At 35.7% G+C, this 25,732-nt stretch overlaps 1 protein-coding gene across 2 annotated transcripts in view; it reads left to right on the plus strand.

The window, feature by feature from the left end:
- The window catches only part of TBCK (TBC1 domain containing kinase), a 154,000-nt gene that overhangs the window by 122,553 nt on the left and 5,715 nt on the right, over nt 1-25,732 (plus strand). For both annotated transcript variants that reach the window (XM_016160823.2, XM_016160822.2), the window contains exons 24-25: nt 3,081-3,256; nt 7,608-7,767. In XM_016160823.2, the coding sequence (XP_016016309.2) occupies nt 3,081-3,256; nt 7,608-7,767 (336 nt within the window). The remainder of the gene's footprint in view (nt 1-3,080; nt 3,257-7,607; nt 7,768-25,732) is intronic.

Here is a 25,732-nt window from a genome sequence, read left to right on the forward strand (position 1 = left end):
GTGTATGAAACACCATTCTAAATGTTTTCTATAGATTAACTCATTTAATACTTAACATAACCCAGGAGAGTTCAGGCAGAGAGGTTAAATATAATACTCAAAGTCACCAATAAGTAGAGTGGCCAAGATTTGGATCCAGGTAGTCTAACTCCAAAGTCTATGGTCTCCTGCCTACTCTAGACAGAGATCATTACATAAAGGGCTTTATGTGCTAAACTAAGGAATTTGAATTTCATTCTATCATTGTCTAGAAGCCACTGAGAGGTTTTTAATTATAAAAGTTACATGGTCAAAGTTTTGTTTTTACTTCAAATGATATTTGAAAGGTGAATTAAGAGGAATGACTTTAGGTGAAGAGGGAAGCAAAGAAAGGGGATGAAGAGAGAGGCAGACAACTTCTTAGCCCATGTAAGAGATGATGAAGCCCTGAGATAGAGCAACGATTCAGGGAAGAGATTTGAGGGAGATTTTGGTGGCACTTGGGGGTATGTTAGAAGGGAATGAGGAATGAAGAAAGATGAAGAGTCTATGATGATTTCCAGATTTCTGTCTTGGGTAGCTTGGTTGAAGTTTGTGCCAGGATCCATGACAGAAAATACAGGGAAAGTGTTCTAGATGCCAGCTCTGCATTCTCATAGTTAAAATGCCTCTGTAGTTATTTAGGAGATTTTACATATGAAATATAAGCATATAAAGTTATGCCCTTACGGTTGCTAGTTACATATGCAGCATAAGGGTATATAGGCATACTCTCACTTAGGTCTACAATTTCAGACTCCAATGAATCATGATAGAGTTATTCTCCCAATAGTTTAATTGTGGACACAACAAAATGCCTGTCTTGTTACCAAATTTTGCTTGCTTGGTTAGTATTATCATTAATATATCATTAATATAGCCATTCAAAGAGCCTACTCTACTAAAAGATGGTTTTTGTCAGTATGACCACTGAATGGGTTGCCAATCAAATATGAATTTTTTTAAAGTGGTTTTCAGATAAATTGGTTTCTAATACTTGGACATCTAAGCTTAATATGCATGGTATATACTAGTTCTTGGGCAGAATTGATAAATTAATAGATGTTTCCAGAGTTGTTCTATAGTTATTTTAAATTCTTCTGCATTATCCATAAAGTCCCATGATTTTAAAACCCCACACAGGACAATGCTAATAATATCAGTGATATTAAATTAGACAAAAGTTGTACAGAGAAAGTTTTATTTTTATGCCTCTAAGTGGAAATTATACAATGAATAGTCAAATTGCATATAAAACTGTCTAATAAAAGAAAAACTACATTCTGTACTAACATTATTTCTTCAAAAAGCAAAGTAGTATAATTTGTCCTAAATCTAATTTACTAATCTCCTAAAATTAATTTGCAGAGGATCTTGCATGTATTACATTAAAGTTCTTTACTAATATATACCTATAAAATTTGGAGAAGATATGGATTTTTCAATGATTACACCCTCCTTCTGTTCTTATCATTTTATATAGCAATTGCTCTTTCTTTTGAAAAACCCTTCATATATGATGCATTTGATTGGAACTAATGCCAAAGTCAGATCTTTCTTAAATCAGTCAGTTCTTCATAGAGAATACTTTAGTTAAATCCTCTTCGTCAACCAGGGCACACTTTTTGTTCAAATGAAACCTGTGTTTGAAATGCCACATTCATAACTGAATGACTAAAAGCAGAGCTAGGGTAATCAGAAGTTCTTTTTTATCTTTATAAATGTATGACTTTGAAGTTCTGGGAAAAATACCTATAGAGACTGCAATTTAATAAAAAAAAAAAAAGGACAGGAGCATTAATTGTATGGCTTGCTAATTTGAAAGCGCTTTCATCTTTCTGGAGCACTTTTAATTCCAAAATGTTTAAATAGCTTTAATTCTTAATATTAAAAAATTAAAATTCCTAATGCCTCTTTTTTATTAAGAGCCAAAACCCCATAAAGCTTAGCAATTTCCATTTCTGCTTAAAGGTAATGAAGTGAGAGAACAAGTGCTTTGCCACCAAAGAATTTATGACATAGGGAAACCCAAGGGACGAGAGGTGACATTCACACTCCAAAATGTGTGTCTGATGAGTGATTCATATGCTTTATTCTCTCCTGCCCTGAAATTCTAAATTGAAAATTCTAAATGTGGAATCCCACAATGAAATTGAGAAAAGCAAAAAAAAATGAGTAAATGAGATAGACTCAATTATAAAAGCTTATTAAATATATATTTTTTTCTTTTGAATCCCCATGTTTTCAATGAAGTGAATTTTGAAAGTTTTTAAATTCTCAAGTTATGTTAAATAAGTTTTCAAGAGTGACTACTGGTGCTTAATAAATTTATGTTAAGTTATGTTGCATTAATCTTTAATTGGGGGGGGGAGGGGATCTTTCTCTCTCCTAAATAACATGGAGTTAATTGTAAATAGCCCTTAGTCTGAATCAGTATTTTGCCATATAACAGATACCAATGTACTGGTTTGATAGTCTGGAGTCTTATTTTACCTCCTTCACAATTTAAGCTACATTGTCAATTTAGCTTACTATCAAAGAGAGCATTATGTTGCTCTTCATCCATCTCTGACAATCTAATTTCCACTCAACCATTCATATATAACATAAATTATGTTATAGAAGTCCAATACGTATATTACAACCATTTCTTTAATTAGTATGTATACTGAGTTGCAGTGCAATTTCTCATATTAGCCGAGTGTATTTAATGTGCTCCTAACAAGAGTAATTATACTTGAAGAAAAGTGAAATGTATTTAAAAGAGCCACTTTTAAAGATACACAGTGCTCTTGTAAGGAAAAATCTTGTTCACCTGTTCCTATCACGTTTAAGCCAGGAGCTTATGGTAGGCAAAAGAATAATGCTTTCCTATACGTGTGACTAATGAAAAAGTAAACCTATGTAGTAAGGAATACAGTTACACAGTAGACTGCAAGATAGTTTCCTGTTCCCCATATGCTATAATGATTGATATAAAAATCCTGGAGATATTTTATACTAACTATAATTTGTCACTTTATTATGTTCTCAATATTTGTGTTATGGTACATTTCTTTCAGTCAAGAGAATCCATCCCATTAAATGACCTAAAGTCAGAAGTTTCACCCCGGATTTCAGCAGAGGACCTGATTGACTTGTGTGAGCTCACAGTGACAGGCCACTTTAAAACACCTACCAAGAAGACAAAGTCCAGTAAACCAAAGCTCCTGGTCGTTGACATCCGGAATAGTGAAGAGTATCCTTTGCACATGTGTTGTGAAAAGTGGTACTGCCTTATTCCTATTGCTTCCTTTTGATTTAGAGTGTTTGGTATTTTAAAAAAAAAAACATATCTGGGATTTTTCTGAATTCAAATAGCTAAGTAACTCTCAAACTGGATGCCAGAGTAGACTTACATAATGTTTCATAAGATAACATTACATACCAGAGACCTTAAAATGTTTTCCAAACATTTCCAAACAAAACCAGAATATTAGGGTAGTTATTGGTTTTTGTGTTTCTCTAGTGTGTATTGCTGTTCTTGAGGGCATTTGAGTCATTCTTGCTATAGATAAAATTTTGGCAAAGAGAATTATTTACTTTTTTTCCTTTTTAATATTAGAAGCTATAGGAAAGAACATCAGGCTTTAATTTTTAAATTTTAAAAACACATACTCAGTTTTTATTATTATTATATCCTGTTTTTCATCATTAGCAAATGCTAATATTGCTCTTGTCTGTCCAGAAGAATTACTTTCTAAAAATTTCTTCAAAATAATATAGAGATACTTGTGTTTGGAGCGGGATAGATAATAAAGAAGTTTAGTAGGGTTTTGTTTTTTGTTGTTACTGTTTTTTTTTTTTATCCCTTTTAGATCTACATTTAAACTACTAGAATTAAAATTTCCATCGAGTTGTATTCCTATGTCTGAATGGAGTACACAATAGCCACTGCCAAGGAATGTCTCCTCTGTCTGGATTAATAGTTAGATGTGAGGAGCGCATTAACTGTTGAAGAGCTCCTATTTACTCTGAGATCCATCGGTACCCACAGGTCCTGAGTGCCATAGAGTCTCATTCAATCAGCCAGTCATTCTTGTTTGAGGATCTGCTTTGGGAAATTAGAGTTAAATCAGAGCACCTCCTCACCAGGAGCTCACAGTCTTGTGGCTAGAACAGACACATTAAATAGATAATTATAATATGGTGTGAAATAATCTATATCTGAGGCATACCCACAAGGCCATGAACTATAAGGATAGTTACCTAGGCCAGGTGATGCCTGACATAGATCTTAAAAGACACATAGAAGTTATCCCAGCAATGAAGATAAAGAGGATATTTCAGATTGAAAGAGAGGACATACTGTTTGGGTACACAGAAAAGATGAGGAGGACACAGTCAGGGAATTACAAGTACTCTGGATGTGCGTAGCTGGAATATGTGAGGGGGGAAATGAAACTAAAGTAGGCAAAGGCAGCTTCATGGAGAATGTTGCATAACATGCTGACAGGCTTGGATTTTATTCCAAAGGCCATGAGAAAATATTAAAGAATTTCAGTCAGGTTAAGTGGCATGCTCAGATTTGATTTGAGAGATCAATGCAGCGTGGGGGAGAGATGAGAGTGGTGGTAATGGTACGGCAAGGCTAGAAGGGTGGAATCACCCGGAAATTAAATGCGCATAAACATCTCTCCATAGTTAGATTCACAAAGTGTGAGGTCTCTGGATTTGCCCTAAAATAAACTAGTTTTACTGGGTCTTTTGGGCCAGTACCTATGCTGGAGTAATCTGGAGAAATTACTTTTGTTGCCATTTCTTTTTTCTTATACTGTGTATTGACAAAAGAGAATTCTATATTGAGGTAGTGGTGGTCTAGCTAGGAAGGCCAGTCATTTAACCTGTTTGTCACTGACACAAGTTACTCCAGGTTTGGCACAATTCTGAAGTCCATTACTTAACAAATATGTAAGATGTATTCTAGGCACTACATTAAGCATTATGAGTTTCATAGATGCGATAAATATAGATCCTTCCTATAAACTGTTTTAAGTGTTGATGTAAGTCATGTACATTAGTATATTTTATACAAGATCAAATTGCCAATGTGAGAGATATACAGATACTGTGGGAAGAGAAACTTTTATGGAGGAAACACTTGAAGGATGGATAATATTTAAACACTCAAAAATATGGAGAAAACATATTTAAGCAGAGAAAACTATAGGAGTCAAACAGAACATATACCGGAAATAGTATGTGATTCAGTTTGTCTGGAATTAAAGTAGTTAAGTCCTATTCATGAGGACTAAACTGAGAAATTTGGGCTTTGTCCTATAGGCAACCACAGAAAGTTTCTTAACAGGAATGTTATAATCAGAACTTCTTTTAAAATTTTAATCTAACAATATTGTGACTAAAATGGATTTCCAAAGGAAAAGATGAGAGTTGGAGAAAACAGAAAGCAGCTGCCATAGTCTAAGCTCATGGTAACGAGTGTCTGAAATGGGCAAGTGGTGATGGGAATAGAGATGCGAGGATGGGATTTATTAGTGCAGTTGAATGCTGGACGTTGCCACTGATGAGATGTCAACAATGAAGTCTTAGGCTGATGGGGGGCGGGGGGGATGGTGATGCCATTCAAAGAAAGCTGCACTATTTAACAGTTAATGCTATTTATTACATTATATATGAGGAAACCGTGGTTTTAATTCTATATTCCCTGTGGCTATTGACATTCTAAAGACTCAGCCTTTTCTTTGTGCTGGCTGTATTTCACTAATTATAATTAGTTAACGTAGTAAACTAACAGGCCAGCGTAAAAGGTGTGGCAACTTCATAGTGGTCTGGTGAAATGCTGGTGTACTTTGTATATAGAGGTATGATGTCACTAAGTGTGGTATGCAACAAAAATGCTGTGTTCTTTTAGGATTTAGAAAAATATGAGATTACTTCTGTGTTCAATTTTGAGCCGTCAGATATTTTAAAGGAATTTTAAAATCTTTTTGTAAAGAATCTTTCTGAAATATGAATATTTACCTATGTAATTTACCTATACAATGTACCTATATTGTTCTTAGTACTGACACTTCTTTTATCTGCTTGATTAAAGTATGGTGCATGTACTGGAAATATCATTATGTCAAGAAAGTCTTCATATTTTAGAAACCTAGAAGATAACGCACATTATCCTTACCTGTTAATACGGTTCTAATAATCCAACTTGTAACACAAAAAATTTTTAATGTACTTTTTCTGATCTGTTTTTACATTGAGGTGTCAAATTTTGTTTTTATTTTTGTTATAAGCACATACTTGAATGCTTTTGGTAATATCTGCCAAATGGAATGTTGGGCCGAGTATGTTTTAGGGGAGGGGAACAACTTGCTGCAAGACAGGGTAAGGTCCCCAGTTACCAGAGAAAAACCATGTTTACTAGCATGTATCAGAGTGCTGTCATCTTTTTAATTGTACTTTTTAATTATTTGGGGTGGGAGGGACGTATTTTTTTTTCTTTAAGATCTTAAGATATTTCTAAATAAGCTAATATATGCTTTTCATTCCAAAATTAAAAGTAATAGTCAATGAAACTGTCAGAACCCTTTTAAAGTGCAAATTTATAAATTAAAAAAAAAATTCCTTTTAGAGACCATAACATTGAAAAGAATAAAAATGTCAGCTAAATTTCCTTGAGAAATAAAGTGACAACCAGGGTTTCCGACCAGTGCTGATGACCTCTAACGATTCTGAGTCCCATTTACTAATTGTTTGTCCAAAGTAGATAGGCTTTTGCAGTATCAAATTATATCTGAGACTTGGCTATATTATTTTTAAAGTTTTAAAATAATCATAGTAATGAACAGAAAAGCGTGAATATTGTGCAACCCATGCGATTGCCATTGATTTGCTGCATGCTGACCACTTTCACAGTGCTCCCTTTAATCAGGAAAGCCTTCATTACATCTCCGGCCAGTCTGCTTTCTTTCTCTTTTTCATTACATTTTAAGATTTAACTTTTTTTTTCCTTAGGGGCACCTTATTTAGATAAAATAACGCGAGCATGGAAAATGTCTAGAAGTCAAAAGTTTAGAAAAAAAATAAAATAAAATAAAACCAATGAATCGTTGATGCAGTGATTAGTAAAAGTTTATTGTGCACATACCAAAAAGACATTTGCAAACCAAGAGCACTCAAACCAAACCTGGGCTGAGGCTCAGAAGGATATTGTTATAAAGCAGCTTATATAGTGTGGAAGCAGTGACTAGTTTCCATTGATTGGTCACAGTATTACAATTTTCTTACATGAAAGGGAATTGGTTAGTGGTTACCTCTTATAAATTTGGGGGAACAATTAAGTTTTGCATATGATTTTCAGAGGCATAAGCAAGAAGCGATCCAGGTTAAATTAGCCTTGCTTGTCTTGGAAGATAGGCTAAATTAAGCTTTACTTGTATGACTAAACTGTTTTTTTCTGTTTGGGGAATTTTCAAGTCTGGTCTTCATTTGTGTTTGATTTCAATAGTACTATCTTCTGCGAACCAATTACCTCTGTGAATTTCTTGCACTTAAATCTACACACAAATGGTTTCCTTAACTTTCCTTCTCAGTTTTATTCGGGGTCACATTTCAGGCAGCATCAACATTCCATTCAGCACTGCATTCACTGCAGAAGGGGAGCTCACCCAGAGCCCTTACACTGCTATGCTCCAGAGCTTCAAAGGGAAGGTCATTGTTGTCGTGGGGCATGTGGCAAAGCACACAGCAGAGGTAAGTACATTCAGAAATGTCATATGCACATAATAATGAGTTATTTACTTGCCTATTATAACAGATTTTCTAAAAGTGTATTCCTTCAGGAGTTGGTCATAGATCAAATGAGCCTTGCAGATCTGTCTACGTTTTTACACCGAAGAGTTTCTCCACCTTTTCCCAGTAAAAGGATTCAAGCTTTCTTCCTGTGTACTGCCTTAGGATCATTAGTAAGCTTAGAAAAACCCAAATAATAGCCTAATAGCCTCAGGTATTTTTTTTATTTTTAAAACTGCTTTCTGAAATTGCAAAGAAATAACTTCAATTCCTCCTATCTGAGAAAAACATTGGGGCTTGATCAGAGAGGCTCTGAAAGCTGGTCATGATGGAATTTGTTGAATTTGGGAGTTTTGTTTACTATAGGCTCAAAGCTTTTTGATGATAGACAATTCAGGAAAGATGTCAATGTATAGATAGGAGTATATGACACAATAAATTGGCTTCCCTCTCCCTGGCTATATTCTAAGAAAATTTGATAAATAAAATAGTAGCATTTGGACATCAAAAAATCATCCTTTTTTTTTTATAAGAGACAAATTGGAGAATATAGTTTAGTTTGGGAGCCAAATGAGCTTGCTCACAAATCCCCCAGAATTAGAGAACATATCTAGATTTAGGCAATATGCAACTAAGACAGCTTTTTTTCTAAAGGGAGGAAAGAATGTGCTCCTAGAAACGCAGCACAGGTAGCTTTCTCCCTTCAGGCAGCTTATTCCCAAGAAGAGCAGCACTGAGCCTTCCCAAATTTACCAATCAAATAAATCACTTCAGGGTAAAGCAAATAGAGAGACAAAAAGAAATGTCAATAACATACTTAGAAAAATTTTCTCCTCAAAGAAATCAGCAGTGGAGATAAAATATTCCCCAGTAATATGTACATTCCTTTATGTCTGCATAAAAAAAATAATCCAGAAATGTGATCACCAGAAATATAGTCAAATGAAGACTTTAATACTTTTAGCCAAAGGCCATTTTAAGCATCCAGTATTCCTTGTCTCAGAAGTGTAGAACTAATGGTAACATTGGCTTTTGACACTAAATAAAGGTCACCCTGGATGATGAAGTTTAATTGACCATATTAATTAAATATCTGAGTGGATATTATTATTCATAAATCCCTCTTTCCTCTTTTATGTGACTATATCTAGCACCTGACAGGGAACAATCTAAATACACCTATTTCAGGGAAAGTGAATATAGTAAATTAGTAAATGTGCAATTTTAAGTAAATGAGAACATTTTAGAACTAAAATGTTAAATAATAATTTTCCAGGATATTATTTGTGTATATGTGAATTTTAAGTACTGTTTTATATATGATGATAGTATAAAAGGTCAGAATTTGGGAGTAACATCAGCAGAATGGCAGGATAGGCAGCTGGACTATCTGGTTCATCCACAGAAACATTGAAAACAAGTATAAACTGTACTATGTTGAATAAAAGTTTCAAAAGAAAGCATCCTTGTCCTCTTCCTGACCTTAGAGGAAAGCTTTTAGTCTTTCACTATTGAGTATTGTTAGTTGGATTTTTTCATATATACCTTTTGTCATGCCGAGGAAATCCTTTTTCTCCTCTTAGTTTATTGAATGTTTTTATCATGGAGTGGTGCTGAATTTTGTCAAATGCCTTTTCTGTATCAATTTAGATGATAATGTGATTTTTTCCCCTTCTTTCTATGAATGTGGCATATTGTATTGATTGTTTGTCATCCATTTAATTACTCTTGCATTCCTAGCGTAAATTCCACTTAGTCATGGTGTAAATCCTTTTAATATGTTCCTAAATTCAGTTCGCTAGTAGTTTGAAGAGGATTTTTGGATTAATATTTATCAGGGGTATTTTTCTATAGTTTTATTTTCTTGTATCTATGTCTGGCTTTGGTAAAGAATAATGCTGGTCTCATAGCATGAGTTAGGAAGTGTTCCCTCTTTTTTGATTTGTTAATTCTAGCCAGAGCAATTAGGCAAGAAAAAGAAGAAAAGAAATCAAAATTGGAATATGTGTTAATTTCCCAGGGCCGCAGTAAAAAGTAACACAAACTGGGTGACTTAAAGCAGAAATTTATTCTCTCATTATTCTGGAAGCTCTCAGTCTGAAATCGAGGTGCCAGCAGGGCCATGTCCTCCTGCAACTCTGGTGGACTCTTTCCTAGTCTTTTCCCAGCTTCTGGTGGTGGCCAGCAATCTTTGTGGCCCACAAAGTGGGAAAAAATATTTGTAAATTACATATCTGATAAGAATTTAATATCAGCATACAAAATCACTACACAAATATCAGTTATGTATATATACTCATTAACAACTCCTGCAACAAATTTTTAAATACACAGCTTTTTAGACATTTTAGTAATTTCTTGAAGATATACAAATGGCCAAAAATTACATTGAAAGCTATCGGACATCATAAGTCATTAGGGCAATGCAAATCAAAACTACAATGAGATGCCACTTCACACCCAAATGTTGGCAAAGGTGTGGAGAAATTAGAAACCCCAGGTACATGGCTGGGAGAGATGTAAAAGATGCAACTTCTGTAGAAAATAGTGTTATAGTTTGGCAGTTCTTTCAAGTGCAAACAGAATTATCATACAGCCAGCAATTTTACTTCTAGGTAAATATCCAAGAGAATTGAAAACAAGGGCTCAACTGGATATTTGTATGCCGATATGCACAACATCATTATTTACAGTAGTCAGAAGGTGGAAACAATCTGTGTCTATCAACAGATGAATGAATAAGCAAAATGTGGTATATACATACAATATAGTATTATTCAGCCATAAAAAGGAGTGAAGTTTTGATATATGCTTCGACATAGATAAACTGTGAAATAAGCCAAACACAAAGGACAGATATTCTATGAATCCACTTATATAAAATATCTCAAGTAGGCAAATTCATGGGGACAGAAAACAGATTATTGCTGCTCGGGTCTTGGAGAAGGTGGAACAGTAGTTTTTGTTTAATGGGTGCAGAGTTTCTGTTTAGGATGATAAATTTAGGAAATAACCAATGGCGTTGGTTGTAAAACATTGTAAGAGGACTTAATGCCACTGAATTGTATACCTAAAATTGTTAAAATCGCAGGTTTTATGTCACGTATACTTTACCTCAATTTTTAAAAAGTTCTAAGGTTTGATGTATGTAGGTTACTCCACTGTCCCTGGTTCATCTGAGCCCTACAATTTTTGGTCAGACACCAGTGGAAAATTTTCATTAAGAGCTGTTCTGATCAGATCTCATCTTCTTCCCGGATGGGTATTAAAAAGAAAAAGAAGAGGAAGAAGAAGTGATTTCCAAACAAGCAGCAGTTTTTTTCTAAGTCGAATCAGTGCACTGCAGCTGGCAGGTGGCAGCTGGTGGTCTTACTTTGAAAAGAATAAGAAAGCCACAGTTGAATGCTGTGAAAGAAAGCAGAGGCGCCAATTCTCGTCAGCACAGTTACAGATTTTCTTTGCAAATGTTTATGATTTTTATGTCAAACTCATATTTAGAGTTGGGAGGTTTTTTTGTTTGCAAAACAGTAGGCACTGATTGTAATTTTTCTAGTTTTACATCTTCTGTTAAGACCTGGTAAAAGAGCTAGACTGAAAATCCAACTCGTGAAAATATTAAATAAAGTATAACTCAATAAAAGAAAAAGCCTGTCAATATTGAATTTAACAAGTTGCAAAATATCATTGAATGATTGCAAGAAAGAGGAAATGAACCATTTGTCTAGTATATGATAGTACTAAATGACCCATTTGACATACAAATTAGGACCAGAACATCTTTTGTAATGCAAATATGAAGGAATTAAATGACCAGATGTATTGAATATATTGTCTAAAATCACATAGGAGACAGAACAGATCTGGTAAATACTATTTATTCATATACCTGAATAACTATAATCAGAAGATATATGGTATCATTTTAATTATGTACTCATTAACTATTTTGTATAATTACAATTGATTAGCAACTTATTGCTATGAGGTAATTTCTTTACAGTTACCACTTCATAAGATGTTTGTATTTGGCCTATCTTCTACATTAAATACAGCAGAAAACCTTTACAATGTGCCATTTCTTACTGAGATAAAATATTGCTTTTCCTCAGAATAAGGCAAAAAAGGAGAACTACAAAGACCTTAGTTTAATTAGAGTCCCATGTAGATGCTTCTCTGTGCCAGAATTAAGTCCTACTAAATATAATTTGTCAGTTAATCTTTAATTCACCTTCCCCAAAAGGTTAAATATAGTAGTGAGCTATTATATAATCAAGCATTTTCAGATATTTTGTGAACAAAGCCATGTCAGCACCAAGGAAAGTCAGACAGTGAATGAAGTTGAGTCCTGAGTCTCTGAAATGGAGCTACTGCCCACAAGTAGATCAGATTTTTGTGCTGATCCTTGCTACTGTGTGGCCAAGTTTAATTTGACAAGCCAAACACAGACTTCATCTGTTGGTAGTGTTGATGGGAGTAGGAAGATCTATATATCAAAACAAGGGTAAAATCAATTCAAGTTTTGTGTCACATTTTTAAATGAAAACATGGCAGGGCTCACTTTTGTCTTATTACAAACAATAATCTTTTTAAAACTCACATGAGAAATTGCATCTTTGATTGCTAACTAGAATTTGATTTCCTGGGCATAGAAGGAAAACATGCCAGCGTGATATATATGGAAAGTCCCATAAGAGATACTGCTTACAAGACTGAAATGTGCTAACTTAATCTCAGAAAGCAAGTGTATAAATCTGGGAAGTAAGGCAGTAAGTATTCAAATCAATGGGGGAGGCAAACCTGGTCGACTATCCATGTCATTGATTAACTGAACCCATAGGAAGAGTCATTGTTATATTCTTGAGCATATTACTCAGATTTAAAGAAAATTTGAGTTTTAAAATTAATCAAATATTATCTAGGGGGAAATATGTGGTTTGTTTTGATACTCTACCAACCATTACTCACACTACTCTACTCCCAAGCCTAAGGTCAAAGTCTTGGCTTGACAAAACACCGTCATACATCCGCCTCTTCCCTCGAAGTAAATTATAATGTGTAGCAAGAATAGTGACTTAGCACCATAGCATGCTTTAATGTGTTATTGGGTTATTTTTTCTCCCCTGTGAGAAACTAATGTACTGGGGTTCATCTCTAGAGCTAGTAACGGGTCTCAGATTGGAAAGTGGCCAACATAGACTAGAACAAAATGAAATTCCAATTGGTGCTTCTCTACCTTTAGTGAGTCCTTAAGAAAAACTGGATTGCTGTTAGTCACTGAAACTCATAAGACTTTAGAAATTATTACTCTCTATCGAGATTATATTTTGTGATTATGGAACCAAGTTTTCATCCCTGCCAGTGTATCACATTCAATAGGCTATCTAAGAAAGAAATTAAAGGAATATTCGAATTTCACTTTGTCTTGTCAACCCTTTGGAAAATATTAGGAACAGCTGATTTTACCCTTCCAAGTTATATTCCTTGCATTAAATCAGTGCTCTTTTGCCATCAAAAGAAATACTTATTTGAAAACATAAGAGCCACGGGCAAGTAATAACCATATGTGCTATTGTTCTTTTCTTTAAAACAGAAAAAAAGCAACTCCCCCCCCCAAAATAGAAAAGAGCAAAACATATGTATGTCTGATTAACATTAGACTCAGAAACCTAGATGAGACAATTTTTGTGGAGATTCTGTGACTAAACAGTACAAGTGAATCATGCTTTCTACATGTGGCACGTAAAGGTTAAATTTAAAATATGGCATCTGTTTTCAACTGAAAATAATCAGATTTGTAATAAGCAAAGCATACTGTTACAGCTGTTTTTAAAGATAATATTCCAATTGTGTTCACTTACACTCCCCTAGACGCCAAGGTTATTTGGTCTTTGGATGTTAGGTGGGAAGTTAATTTGTTGTGCAGTAATATGAGGCTTCCATACTCTCATCCTACCCCATTGCTTCCTGGATCTCTTAACCAAACTAAACCAATTTTAAGATACTGTGATAATTACTGGTAGCACTTACCGTTTGCCAGTCCTTTTTTTCTTCTTCCTCTCTGCGCAAGCCCTCTTCTAGTCTTTGGTCCCAAGCATCAGAGATTATCCTACTCCAGGTACATGCTCAGGTGACCAAATGACTCTGAAACACTTTAAACCAAGTTAATATATGTATTGTCTCTATAATTACTTTCTCTGGCTCTAGCTAGTATCTACCTAGTTCTTCAGATTAATATGATCATTTTAAACTACTTTGTATGAGATCTTTTTACCTGTCTTATAATTGGCCTTTTCATAATTGTACCTTCAGAATTTTGATAAAGGATGGGAAGTGAATCTCCTTTATGAGTTCCGAATATGCAAGGAAGTTCTTTCTTGGTCTTGTTAGACCTACAAGCATTGGCTGTGGTTAAACTTGGCTTTCTTCTTAACTTTTTTTCTGCGTTTTTGTCAGCAAGTGTTTTAGTCTGTGGATTTATGTCAGATTGTAGAAAACATTTTATATTTTAATGCAACTTGAGCACAGTAAACATTATATGAGGCTTGTGAAAATTATCCTATATAACTCTGCATTTGTTAAGTGATGGAAGATAACTTACTTTAAAAGACCTATGAACTAAAACTGGTCGCAGAGTCCCCTATCCTCATAACTTTTCAAAAGTTATGTGAAGTGAACAGCAAGGTAGGAGTTGTAGTAAAAGAAACTTTTAAACACCTAATCTAGACTTTGGTTGTCTGCTTTTTAACATGTTTATTAGATGTATTTTGTATACAAGCAGTTTTTAAAAAGACAGAGGGAGCTCATTTCTAATTTCCCAGAAAAACTGCCAAGTCATCATTTGAATCTGTGATCTCTGGCACCTATATTCATGGCCTGTCATAGGATAAAGTTATTTTGTCTCAATATGTGTTATTCTACATACCCACCCTGCCCTCCACAGCCCACCATTTAATTAATTACTCCTCACCCCAGGAATGTTTGTGGCTCAATAAAAACGAACCAGAATTACCCTCCTGCTTGGCCTACAGAGGTTGGAACTTGGCAGTGATCCATCACAGCCCTAACTGTTTTGGATCTGAGTTTTTACTGTGTACATTCTTTTCAGAGAATAGTATACCCATGTAATATGACTAGTGGCTTGGACACAGTATGAGTTTACTGTTCTCAATTGTCTTGTGTAAATATAAGTTAATGAATGATTGTTGCTGAAATTCTAGTCCCAAGTATTGCAGATCAAAGGAAAATGTACCACAGGGTCTTTAGACCCTGATAGATGATGGTATTAGATGATGGAATTTTGTCAGAAGATACTTTCCTCTAATATGAGCCAGTATACTTTTTTTTTTTCAATAAGAACTGTTTCCAAACAAATTGTTTTTTGTCACAGCTAAAATTGTTTTCTCATATTTTTTTTTTAATGTCAACTTAAAAAAATTTCCAGGTAGCCATTGCTGGCAGGACTTGTATGACAGGATAAGCTATTTTTAAACACTGATCTATAAAGCTACAGGAAAATCCCAATTGCCATATACATAAACACTAGGTCACTATCAACTAACATAAATTTTAATATTAAATGAATTAGTATAAAGGGAAACTTTTTTAACCTTGAGTCCATCATGAGTTTTAGAAGGTCTTTGAACTAATTGAAATTCTATGTAAAGTATTGTCCATATTTGTCTTTTTTTTTTTTTTGCAGAGAATTGATGTATACCTTTCATCTGATTGCCAAAAGTATATGTGATCTAGTAAACTATAAGAGTTACTAGTATATATTACTTCTCCATTATAAATAGTTCACCATGAACACTGTAAAGCCCTACTTTACATCCCATTGGGGACAAAACTGCCTTTTAAGTTTAAATCTATACAATTTCAAAGCTGTCCTTGCAAATGGCTCTCCTATTAAAGGATCTATTGGAGAAAAGAAAGGAAGAAAGAGGAAAAAAAGGAAATTAGCTTATAGTAAGTATTTACTGTGAGTCAGGCACTTCCACATACAATATTGACTTTATTTCTCCCAACAGCACTTTAAAAGTACCATTCAAGTATATTATTATTACACATTTAACAAGTAAAGAAACTGAGGCCAAAAGGTGAAGTGACTTATGCAAGATCCCACAGTGAACCAGTGACAGAGCCCTGATGCAAGCCCTGTGCTGTCTAACTACAGAGTTCCTATATTTCCTCCATACTACCCAGGCTGTTTGATTAAAATAGTAAATTCTCTCACTTTCTTGACTAGTAGCAACAAATTATATGGAAAAATCATTATTTGTCTTACCACCCTATTCACTAAGTCTGAAATTCTCTCTTCTACCCATCTGTCTTCACTCAGATCACTAATTTCTCATGCCTGACTTAACTGCAACTTTGCAATGTCCCTGTCTGTGGTCTCCTTCCTTCCCCCATTTCTGCCCTATAATCAGAGTGAACTTTTTGAAAAGTAAATCTGATCATTGTCAAAATGCGTCTATGACTTCCTGTTGCCTTCAAAATAAAAGTCAAGCCCTAATCATGGTTTATAGAGTCCTTCATGATCTGGACTGTGCCTTTTTTTCTCAAACTCATCTGTCACTGGGCTTCCCTCACCCCCTTAGATTTTAGCCATTATTAACTACTTGTAGTTCCTTATATACTATCTTTTTGTACTTTTCTCTGTTTGAAGCATTCTTCTCACTTCTATTCACCTGGGTAACTCCTATTGGTCTTAAAAGGCCATTTCTTCATGGAACTCTTTCTTAACTCCTCAAGTCTGGAACTAAGTGCCTTTTCCAAGTGCTCATAGAAAATCTTTTACTTACTCTTATAGTGGCATTGAGACTACTGTGATATATAGAGTTTCTGTGTACATTAGATAAAATCCCATCCTTTCTTTAGAAGCATATAGCACCATGTAAGGGCACAAAGCTTGGGGAGATGATTGGCTACATGTCATGCTCCACTTACCCCTTTTCCACGTTCTCTCATGCAAAACATAATTTGCACAACCATGAATGATGGTTCTGTGTAGCATTTATCAAATGCCATTGTAATTGCCTGTTCACTTATCTGCATCTCCAACTAAACTCCATGCTCACTAAGGACAGAGATTATATTGTATTCATTGTTATACCCCCAGGCCCTAGCATAGTTCCTTTCAAATAGGAAGCATTCAATAAATATTTGATGGTCGAATTAATGACTAAGTTAATGAATGAACACATGAAAAACAATAGTTTGCAATCAACTGTGCCTTTGCAGAAATTGATTAAAAAAAAAAAAGAAGAAGGCAAAAGAAAAAAAATAGTAATATTAACTAGTAGTTTAATTCAGGACAACAAATATTGAGTGCCTACATGATAGAATCTATTATGAGGAAACAAATGAAAAGGGCATAGTCTCTTGCCTTCATAAAACTTTCAATCTCCTTAGGAAAATAAGACATGTATACAACTAATTAAAACTCAAAGCAGAATGTGGCGTGTACTATAAAAGATTTATAATTGAAGTTCTAGAAAGTCAGTTAAAAGGAAGAAATTTCTTCCAGTTAAATGAGGGATTCCTATATCTTCAAGGAGAAGGTGTTAATAGACCTGGATCTTGAATTATGGGTAGAATTTCAGTGAAGAAAAGTTTTGGGAGGAGCACCATAGTCAGGAGAGAAATAGCACAGGCTGACTGGAAAGCACAGGATTTCTCTGAAGAACATTTTAGCTGCAGATAAGGCTGTTTCTGGATAGGGAGAGAGTCTGGTTATAGGGAGCCTTGAATGCCACACTAAGGAGTTCATATTTAAGCATAAGGGATATAGTAAAGGTCTTGAAGAAACAAAGTGAAAACCAGCTGCATTTTAGAAAGTCATTTGGAAAATTACTTTTAAAGTGTCTTCTTCCCTCTCTTTTGCCCTCGATCCCACTGAAATAGAAATTTTAAAATACCAGTAACCATAGGCCAGTTAAAGAATTTCTCTCTTTTTATACTCCCAGTTCATTTCAATGCCATATTTGCCCCACATTCTACCTTTATGTTGACCTTCTGTTTCAAGCTTGCGATTTCCATCTAAATAGTTACTAAGCCCTGAGAGTTAGCAAAGCTCAGGTGGCTTTGGGGAAAAGACAGCAGAGGGGGTTTGTCTGAGACTGATAGCCAAAGCTCTGCAACTTTCAAAATGAGATTCAGGAAATGGCCTCACTCTTTTTATTGTGTGATTCAAGGCATCTAGTAATGTCCTGTCACTACCTTCTCTTACCTTATTTGAGACACTAAAGGACAACCTTCTCATTAACCATTATAGTGCTGTATTTATATAAAAATAAGCAACCATAAGTCTAGAAAAGAGTTTCTGTTGCCCTCAAAATGCAAAGACACTTTAGACTTAACATTATCAAAACGAAACTTTCAGTAAGAGCTTTTAGGTACTACATATTGTCCTCAATGACTGTAGATAAGCAAGCTGTTCTTTGGAAGGAATCTGCAGATCTTGACTCACCTTGCTTAATGACATAGGAAGGAAAAAGTATACAGTAGTGACTGGGATCTCGGGATTTCTTGAGGGTCTTCCATAATGTTACCATGTAGGCAGCAGAGTGCCAATGGTAAAATGGAAAAGGAAAAACTGCTTGGGAACTAATTCAGGAGTAACTGGGATCAAAGATGGAGTCGGAGCAGAGGAATAGAAAAGAAAGGATGGATCCCAGACAAATCGCAGAAGGAACTGACACAGCTATGTGACTAAGTACATGCTGATAGAGTTAACAGAGATAAGGAAGAGAAAAATAAAGTAGATTTATAGGGAATGTGATAAATTTTGGACATACTGAATTGGAAGTGCTAATGAGAGATCAGTATAAAATATCAGTCAATGAGTCTCTGTTTGTCCTATTCATTTGCTGCTGGCATTTAGAAGTTCAGACTAGAATTCAAAGGAGAGTAAAAACTAGGTATATATATATATAGAATTCTTTACTTATGAAATAAACAGTATTCTACAATACAGAAAAATGATGTAGGGTCTTTCTTTCTTATAATTAAATTCAAAAGCCTGTAAATGCATTATCCAGAAAGGAAGACAAATTCCTGGTGATAGTGTCAACAAGAGATTGTAGAAAGACCATTAAAAAATATAATTTACATCTGTTCCAGTAAATTGTAAAAACACATTGTGTCCATTTTAAACTAGCTTATAAGTAAGGAAAAAATGCTTTAGTGTAAGTGTTTGGTAGAGGAGATCAACAAAGAAAATGAGATCAAAGGAAAATAGAAGAGGAAGGAAAGGAAAACACCATTTTTGACACATAAGGAAAAAAAATCTATTATTGGGACTTCAACAAAGCTAACAATAGAGTAGAAGTTAGAAGAGATTTTGTTAGAATTACACATAACAGTAAAATAGAAGACACAAAAAGGAAATTTATAATTACACATAAAAATATTAACTTTTGTTCACATACCTCCTGACTGGTTCGAATATCATTAAAAATTGCAAAACTTATTGAGAGAACGGGGGCTAAGAAGTAAGCATGGAGCCCAAGAGTATAGAGTGAAAGTTTGTTTGTATCCTTTTCCAATTCTTTCAGCTACTTCAGTTGCTTAACTGTGGAAATGAACTGAGGATATTGTCTCTTATCTGACTTCTCTGTGGACATCTACATTAAAATTGTCACACTTTATTATTCTTATTACTTGTCTTTATAAACTTCATCATCAATACTTTTTTGCATAAATGTGTTTTTTATAGATGATTTAAAAAAACATTTTTAAAACTCATCTACTTCTTTTAGTTGAGTTGAGTGAAGGCCCTGTTAGTAAAGGATAAAAGAAAATAACATTGGCTCTTACCAGAACCAACTAGACAGTTTCCTTACTTTGCCCTGAAGTCCTTTCTACCTCCTCCTCTGGCGGTAAGGCAGCTGAATCAGTGCCTGCCACAGTGCCTGATACAGTAAATGCTCAAAAAGTATTCAGCGGGTATTAGAGAAAGTGCAATGTATTAGGTATTATTCCAGGCTTTGTAGAAACAGTAATAAGTAAAACGAAGTCCCTAGTTTGTGGAGCTTACAATATATTGAGAGAGGCAGTCAATAAATACACACATATTGCATGGTTATAAATGCTGAAATGAAAAATAAGGCAGGATGAAGGAAAAGAGTACTGGTAGCTTATTTTCTTTATAAGGTGATCAGAGAAGCCCTCATTCTGAGTGTGATGAAAAGCCACTAGAACACAGGGAACGAAGAGTTTTATATGATCTGACTTTTAAGAGAATCATTCTGGTTGCCACGTAGAGGAATACTGTAGAGAGCAAGGACGAAAGCAATTAGACAAGAAGTTATTAAATTATCTAAGAGGTGATGGTAGCCTGGACTACGAGATGAGATTAGAGAAACTAAGGCTGGAGGAAGGGTTTTTAGATTTGCAAATCTTGTAAGACCTCGTAGACCATGGTAAAACCTTTAGATTTTATTCTGAATAAAATGAGACCCCATTGATATACTTTGAAAAGAGAGATTATATGATCTGACTTACATTTTAAAAAGATCGCTTACATTGTGTGGTGATTAGATCATTGGAGCAAGCATGGAAGCAAGAGAGACCAGTTAGGATAATACATGGAATAATCTACAATGGTTGCATGGGCTAGTAGAATAGTAGGAGAGGTGATGAGAAGTGATTAGATTCTGAGTATGTTTTGAAAGTTAAAGATGACATGGTACATTAGTAGAAGAAAAAAAAGAAACAAATGTATATGCAGATTTGCTGATTAAACAACTGGAAGAATGGAGTTGCTATTTCCTAGGTTGGGGAAGACTATAGGAGGAACTGGTTTGGAGGTAGAAATAGGGTAAGAATCAAGTGTTCTCCTTTGAAACTGATAGGTTTGAGAAGCTTATTAGATATCTAAGTGGAGATATTAAGGAACCAGATTTGCAAATTCGGAGTTCAGGAAAGAAGCTGAAGTCATAGATTTAAAGTCATCAATGTATAGATGGGACTTACGGCCATGGGTCTAGCTGAAATCACTTCGGGGATACATGTAAATAAAGGGAAGAAGCCAGAAGACAGACATGGGACAGAAGTCAGGAAGATAAGGAAAATCCACCAAAGGTAGTAAGATAAGAGAACTAGGAGAGATTGGTATACTGAAGGCTAATGGAAGAGAGTTTGGAAAAGAGGAGGGTATGATCAAATGTGTAAGGTGATGCTCATGGGTCAAGTCAGATTCAAGTTGAGTCTTAAAAACTGGATTTGACAATGTGACAAAGTAGAGATTATTGCTGACCTTTATAAAAGTATTTTGGGGGAGTGATGGAGACAGAAGTCTAATTGGAGTGGATCAAGAGGGAATAGGCTTCCTGCAAAGAAATGAAAAGAGATAAAAAGCACAAATCTAAAGATTAAAGGAGATTTAAGACATTTATTAGTGTGTGGACCTTGTTTGGATCTCGATGCAAATATAGATAATTGGATGATGGATGGATGGATGAATAGATGACATTTATGAAGTAATTAAAAATGCGAGCACTTACCGAATATTTAATTCTATTAAGGGATTATTGTTAACGTTTTCTAGGTGTGATAATGGTACTGTGGATATATTTTTATAAAGCTTTTTATTTCAGAGATACATATTTATGTACTAAATGATATATGGGATTTATATGAAAACAATAAATGTAGTTGAGAGGAGTTGGTAGGAGAAATAAAGGAAATTGGCTATGAGTTACAATTTTTGAAGCTGGGGGTTAGTTACCTAAGGGCTCTTTATGCCATTCTTGTCTGTGTTTATATATTCTTTTACATTTTTATTAACAAAAAGAGACAGAAAATGGGAAGAGATGAAACATAGACATAAACTATAGGCAATAGAAAATTAAAACAAGAAAACACATTGAGTTGGTGCCCTACAATTATTTATATATTCCCTTATATAACACAAACTATTTAAAATGTTTTTTAAGATAAAATCTTAACACTATCAAATTTCCTAATCCCAAAGATTGGTTCCAAGAACAGAAGACTAATGAACACTATAGCATGGATTCTGACTATCCCAGACACCATTAGAATAGTTATCCTTAAAATAAACATGGATCAGAAAGTCTAGACCATGTAGTAGCTGTTTTGTAAACTTTCTCATTTTTTTTTTCTTTTCACATAATTAACCATTTTTCAGTATATAACATCCTGATATTACCTGCCCTGTTCCTTACTCATCACAAGTGCCTGTGTTAGGGTACAAGATGATCGCCGACCTTGTGTTCACCTTCTTGGTTTTGCCCTGCTGCTGCTACCTTTACTCCTGTGAGTGAAATAAGAAAGTATTGTTATTAGGTATTATTACTACGAAAAGTGGTCTCACACTTCATGTAGCACTTTTTTTTCCCAGCGTTAATGAGGTAAATTGACACATAGGAATTATATATTAAAAGTGTACAACTTTATGTTTTGATACGTATACACATTGTGAAATGATCACCACAAGCACACTAATTACCATATTCCTCACCTCGCAGTTACCATTTTCTTTTTTTTCTTAGCAAATTTCAACAGTATTGTTATATTTGTTAAATGCAGTAACCGTAGTCCCCATGTTGTACCTTAGATCTCTAGAACATTTTCATCTTCCATGGCTGAAACTTAGTACCCTTTGACCAACATCTGCCCATTTCCTCCCCGCATCCCCTCATTCCTGGCAATCACCATTCTACTCTGCTTCTGTAAGTTTGACTATTTTTGATTCCACATATTAGGGAAATCATATAGTATTTGTCTTTATGTGCCTGGCCTTTTTTATTTAGCATAATGTCCTCCAAGTTCACCCATGTGTCACAATGGAAGATTTCCTTTTTCGAAGTTGACTGGTATTCCATTGTGTGTGTATGTGTGTGCGCGCGCTCCTTGCAGATACCTTGCAAAAGCCCAGTTTTCTTAAGTTCCTGCTGCTACTGTGGGTTCTACCCAAACTTGTGTCCCAGGACACCCAGTGAGAAACAACATAAACATAAGCCTGTTCTTTGCTTCTCTTAAACCTTAACTACTGTCACCTTAATTTCTTGACCTCAGTTAACCTGCACTGTGCTGTGCCAGATCAAAAATCCCTTTCCTCCACTCATTCTTCTGCTACGGCAGATCTTGACTTTCTCTGGACAAACAGCCCAGCCTCTTAGATCGAACTGAGATACCAGATAAAGAGAGAAAACAAGATGCGGTGTCCTGCCACTTCCAGACAGTGCTGCTTTGAGGTATGCCGACCCAAGCCCTAGAAATGAACACCGCCCCCAAACCCTACTAACCAGAGGAATGACAACAATCCAAGAGCTTTGCCTCTCCACATGGGAGTCCCACCCACCAGGAATGCAGCTGCCCCTGCAGGCTGCGAGTCCCGAAATCCTATCCCAGCAAATACCAGATCCTGCCAGCTCCACATAGGATGTTGCCCTGTATCAGTTGGTTGTGCAGTTCGAGAAACCCCGTTCTCTCTGTATAGGACTTAGTCTCACACATTACAGCCCTACAAACATGTTAGCTGTTTTTGGTACAAAGTAACTTGCTCTCCACACAGGACTATACTTTAAAAAAATTGCATTTTGAGGTCCCAGACAAACCTGATCAAATGAACCTCATTATTTAATAAAATGACTCTCAATGCTGGTTATGCAATAGAATCACCTGGGAGGCTGAAAAAACAAACAAACAAAAAAAAACCTGAGCTCAATCCGAAGATACTCCACTTGTATTACATGTCTGGAGTGGGCCTGGGTATCACTGTTTACTAAAATCAGCCAGATGATTCTGACGGCTTCATAACCATTGGCCAATATGCTATCCTGCCACTTCCAAGGGCATTGCTCAGTAGGTCTAGGTTTGCGGTCTCCACTTGAAGCCAGGCCTCTCCCAAAGCTGCAGCTTGCCGTCTACAACAGGCCCTTAATTAACAAAGTCCAATACCCTGTATGTACACTCACTAAAGCTGCCAAAGCCCTGCCAGGTAGAGTGTAAAGATGGACAAAACCCCAAGCTCCGCATGCCTGGTTTTCCCCTGTTCTGCCACATATCTTCTCCATGCGTGATGTGGCTTTTTTCACAGGTGGCAACCACCCCTTTACATTCACAGCCCTTCCTTACTCCCTAACCTGTGAAACTATAGCCACAGAGAACACTACCTGATCAATGTAACAACTGTGGCCATCACACCTGGATTCAGTCCTGAAAGAGGATGGAGGGAGTGGAACATGTCCCCCAACCCCTGTCACATTCAGAGGTACCCTGAACTGCTTTTGTACTAGCTATCCATGCTATTTGATATTGCGTGTTACTATCTCCTCTGCTGAACTATAAGGACTGCAAAAACTGGAACAGTGCCTGGTACTTAGTAGGTGCTCAGTGAAATGTTTGCTTGATAAATGAATGAACAAATGAATAAATAGGGGGAGGGGAGGGCCTGTTTCCATGATAGGAGTGGAAAAGATGAAGTGATGACCTCACTGTTTGAGGCCAATATTTAACGTAGATAATTGGAACCACAAGCGGAGGGTCAAAGACAGAATTCACAGTCTTAACCTGAAAACTCAACATGTGCTCTTTTTCTTAAGCACAGCCTTGCCTTTTCTTTCAAGGCACCCAAACTGTTTTCATGTTGTCGTACTCTATTTCTGCTTTTCTTCTTCGACCTCCCACGTAGCAGCATCTCGATTTTTCCGAGAAACTCTGTTCTGCCCGCTTTGTCTTTACCATTTTCCAGCTCCGCAGCAGCCTAGTTGTTCTGTCCCTCCTTACAGGAACAGTGGGAACTCTTTCCAGCTTCATAGCATAGTTTAAGAGAGATTAGATAAATGTACAGTAAGTCCTTACTTACTCATGTTCTGACTTCTATAGTGTTTTGAAAAATACTAATGCTAACACTGCTTATCCACACAAACTTTTTGAATGATGGTATGTTTATCTTAGAATTCCGGCCTAAATGGTAATTGTATTGCCGCATGTGGGAGAACGAAGCCAAGATGTTTCAGTAATTATGTGGTCCCAGACACTGTGCTGCCTGCACATGACTCAGGGTGGATGAACTTGGTGCCTCTGTTCTTAGGGATGGTGGCGGGGGTGGGAGGGGGTAGTGTTTCAAAGAGAAATAAGTGAGAAGAACAGGATAAAGGAGAGCTCACATTCGTATTCTAGTCCCTTGATAACCTTTTGAAATACAGGTGCACTGATTTTTTTCAACATTAATTACTACTAAAGATATCCTCTATGGCTCTAAAAGAAATGTGAACAGCCATTTAAATCTCTGTAAAGGTACTGTAGACAATGATGGAGAAGAAAGTGGACTCAGCAGTATTGAGATCTAGTTATGTTAGTTGTTTTGAAGGTTGCTAAGATCCCAGTCCAGCAACATCTATTTCACCTACATACTGATACCTTTATCCCTTTGGTTTAGGATAGTATTTTTCAAAATATTGTCCACAAAATACCTGCTTTAGAATCATCTGGTGGTGTTTGTGAAAAACAAAACAAATACCACATTCCTTAGCCTCAGAACAATAAAGCAGAATCTCTGAGGGTAAGGCCTTGAGCTAATCCTGACTAAACCACTCAGTTTATCCTTTTGAACCATAAAGTCTAGACTACAGGCTTGAGACTTCACCATCGATTAAGCTCCAAATATTCCCAAGAAGCAATAGCACTGTGAACAGATATTAGTCATTTTTCTTGCAGGGTCTGAAAGCAGATTATAATGAAAGAGTTGAAAAGAACATGAGGACACAAATATGTAAGGGGAGGAATGGGACACTACCAAGTGGAGGGAAGAGAGAAAAAATGGTCAGAGTGTCGAGGAAAACCTTCCTTACTTCATCCTTTTGTCCCAGGTTAATTTAGTTCGGTCCAACGAGCATATATTGAGCCCCGGTCATATGCCAGGTACTTAGGGATAAAAAGAGACAGAACACAG

Source organism: Rousettus aegyptiacus, unplaced genomic scaffold (genome assembly GCF_014176215.1).
Source record: "Rousettus aegyptiacus isolate mRouAeg1 unplaced genomic scaffold, mRouAeg1.p scaffold_m13_p_10, whole genome shotgun sequence".
In the NCBI taxonomy this organism is placed as follows: Eukaryota; Metazoa; Chordata; class Mammalia; order Chiroptera; family Pteropodidae; genus Rousettus; species Rousettus aegyptiacus.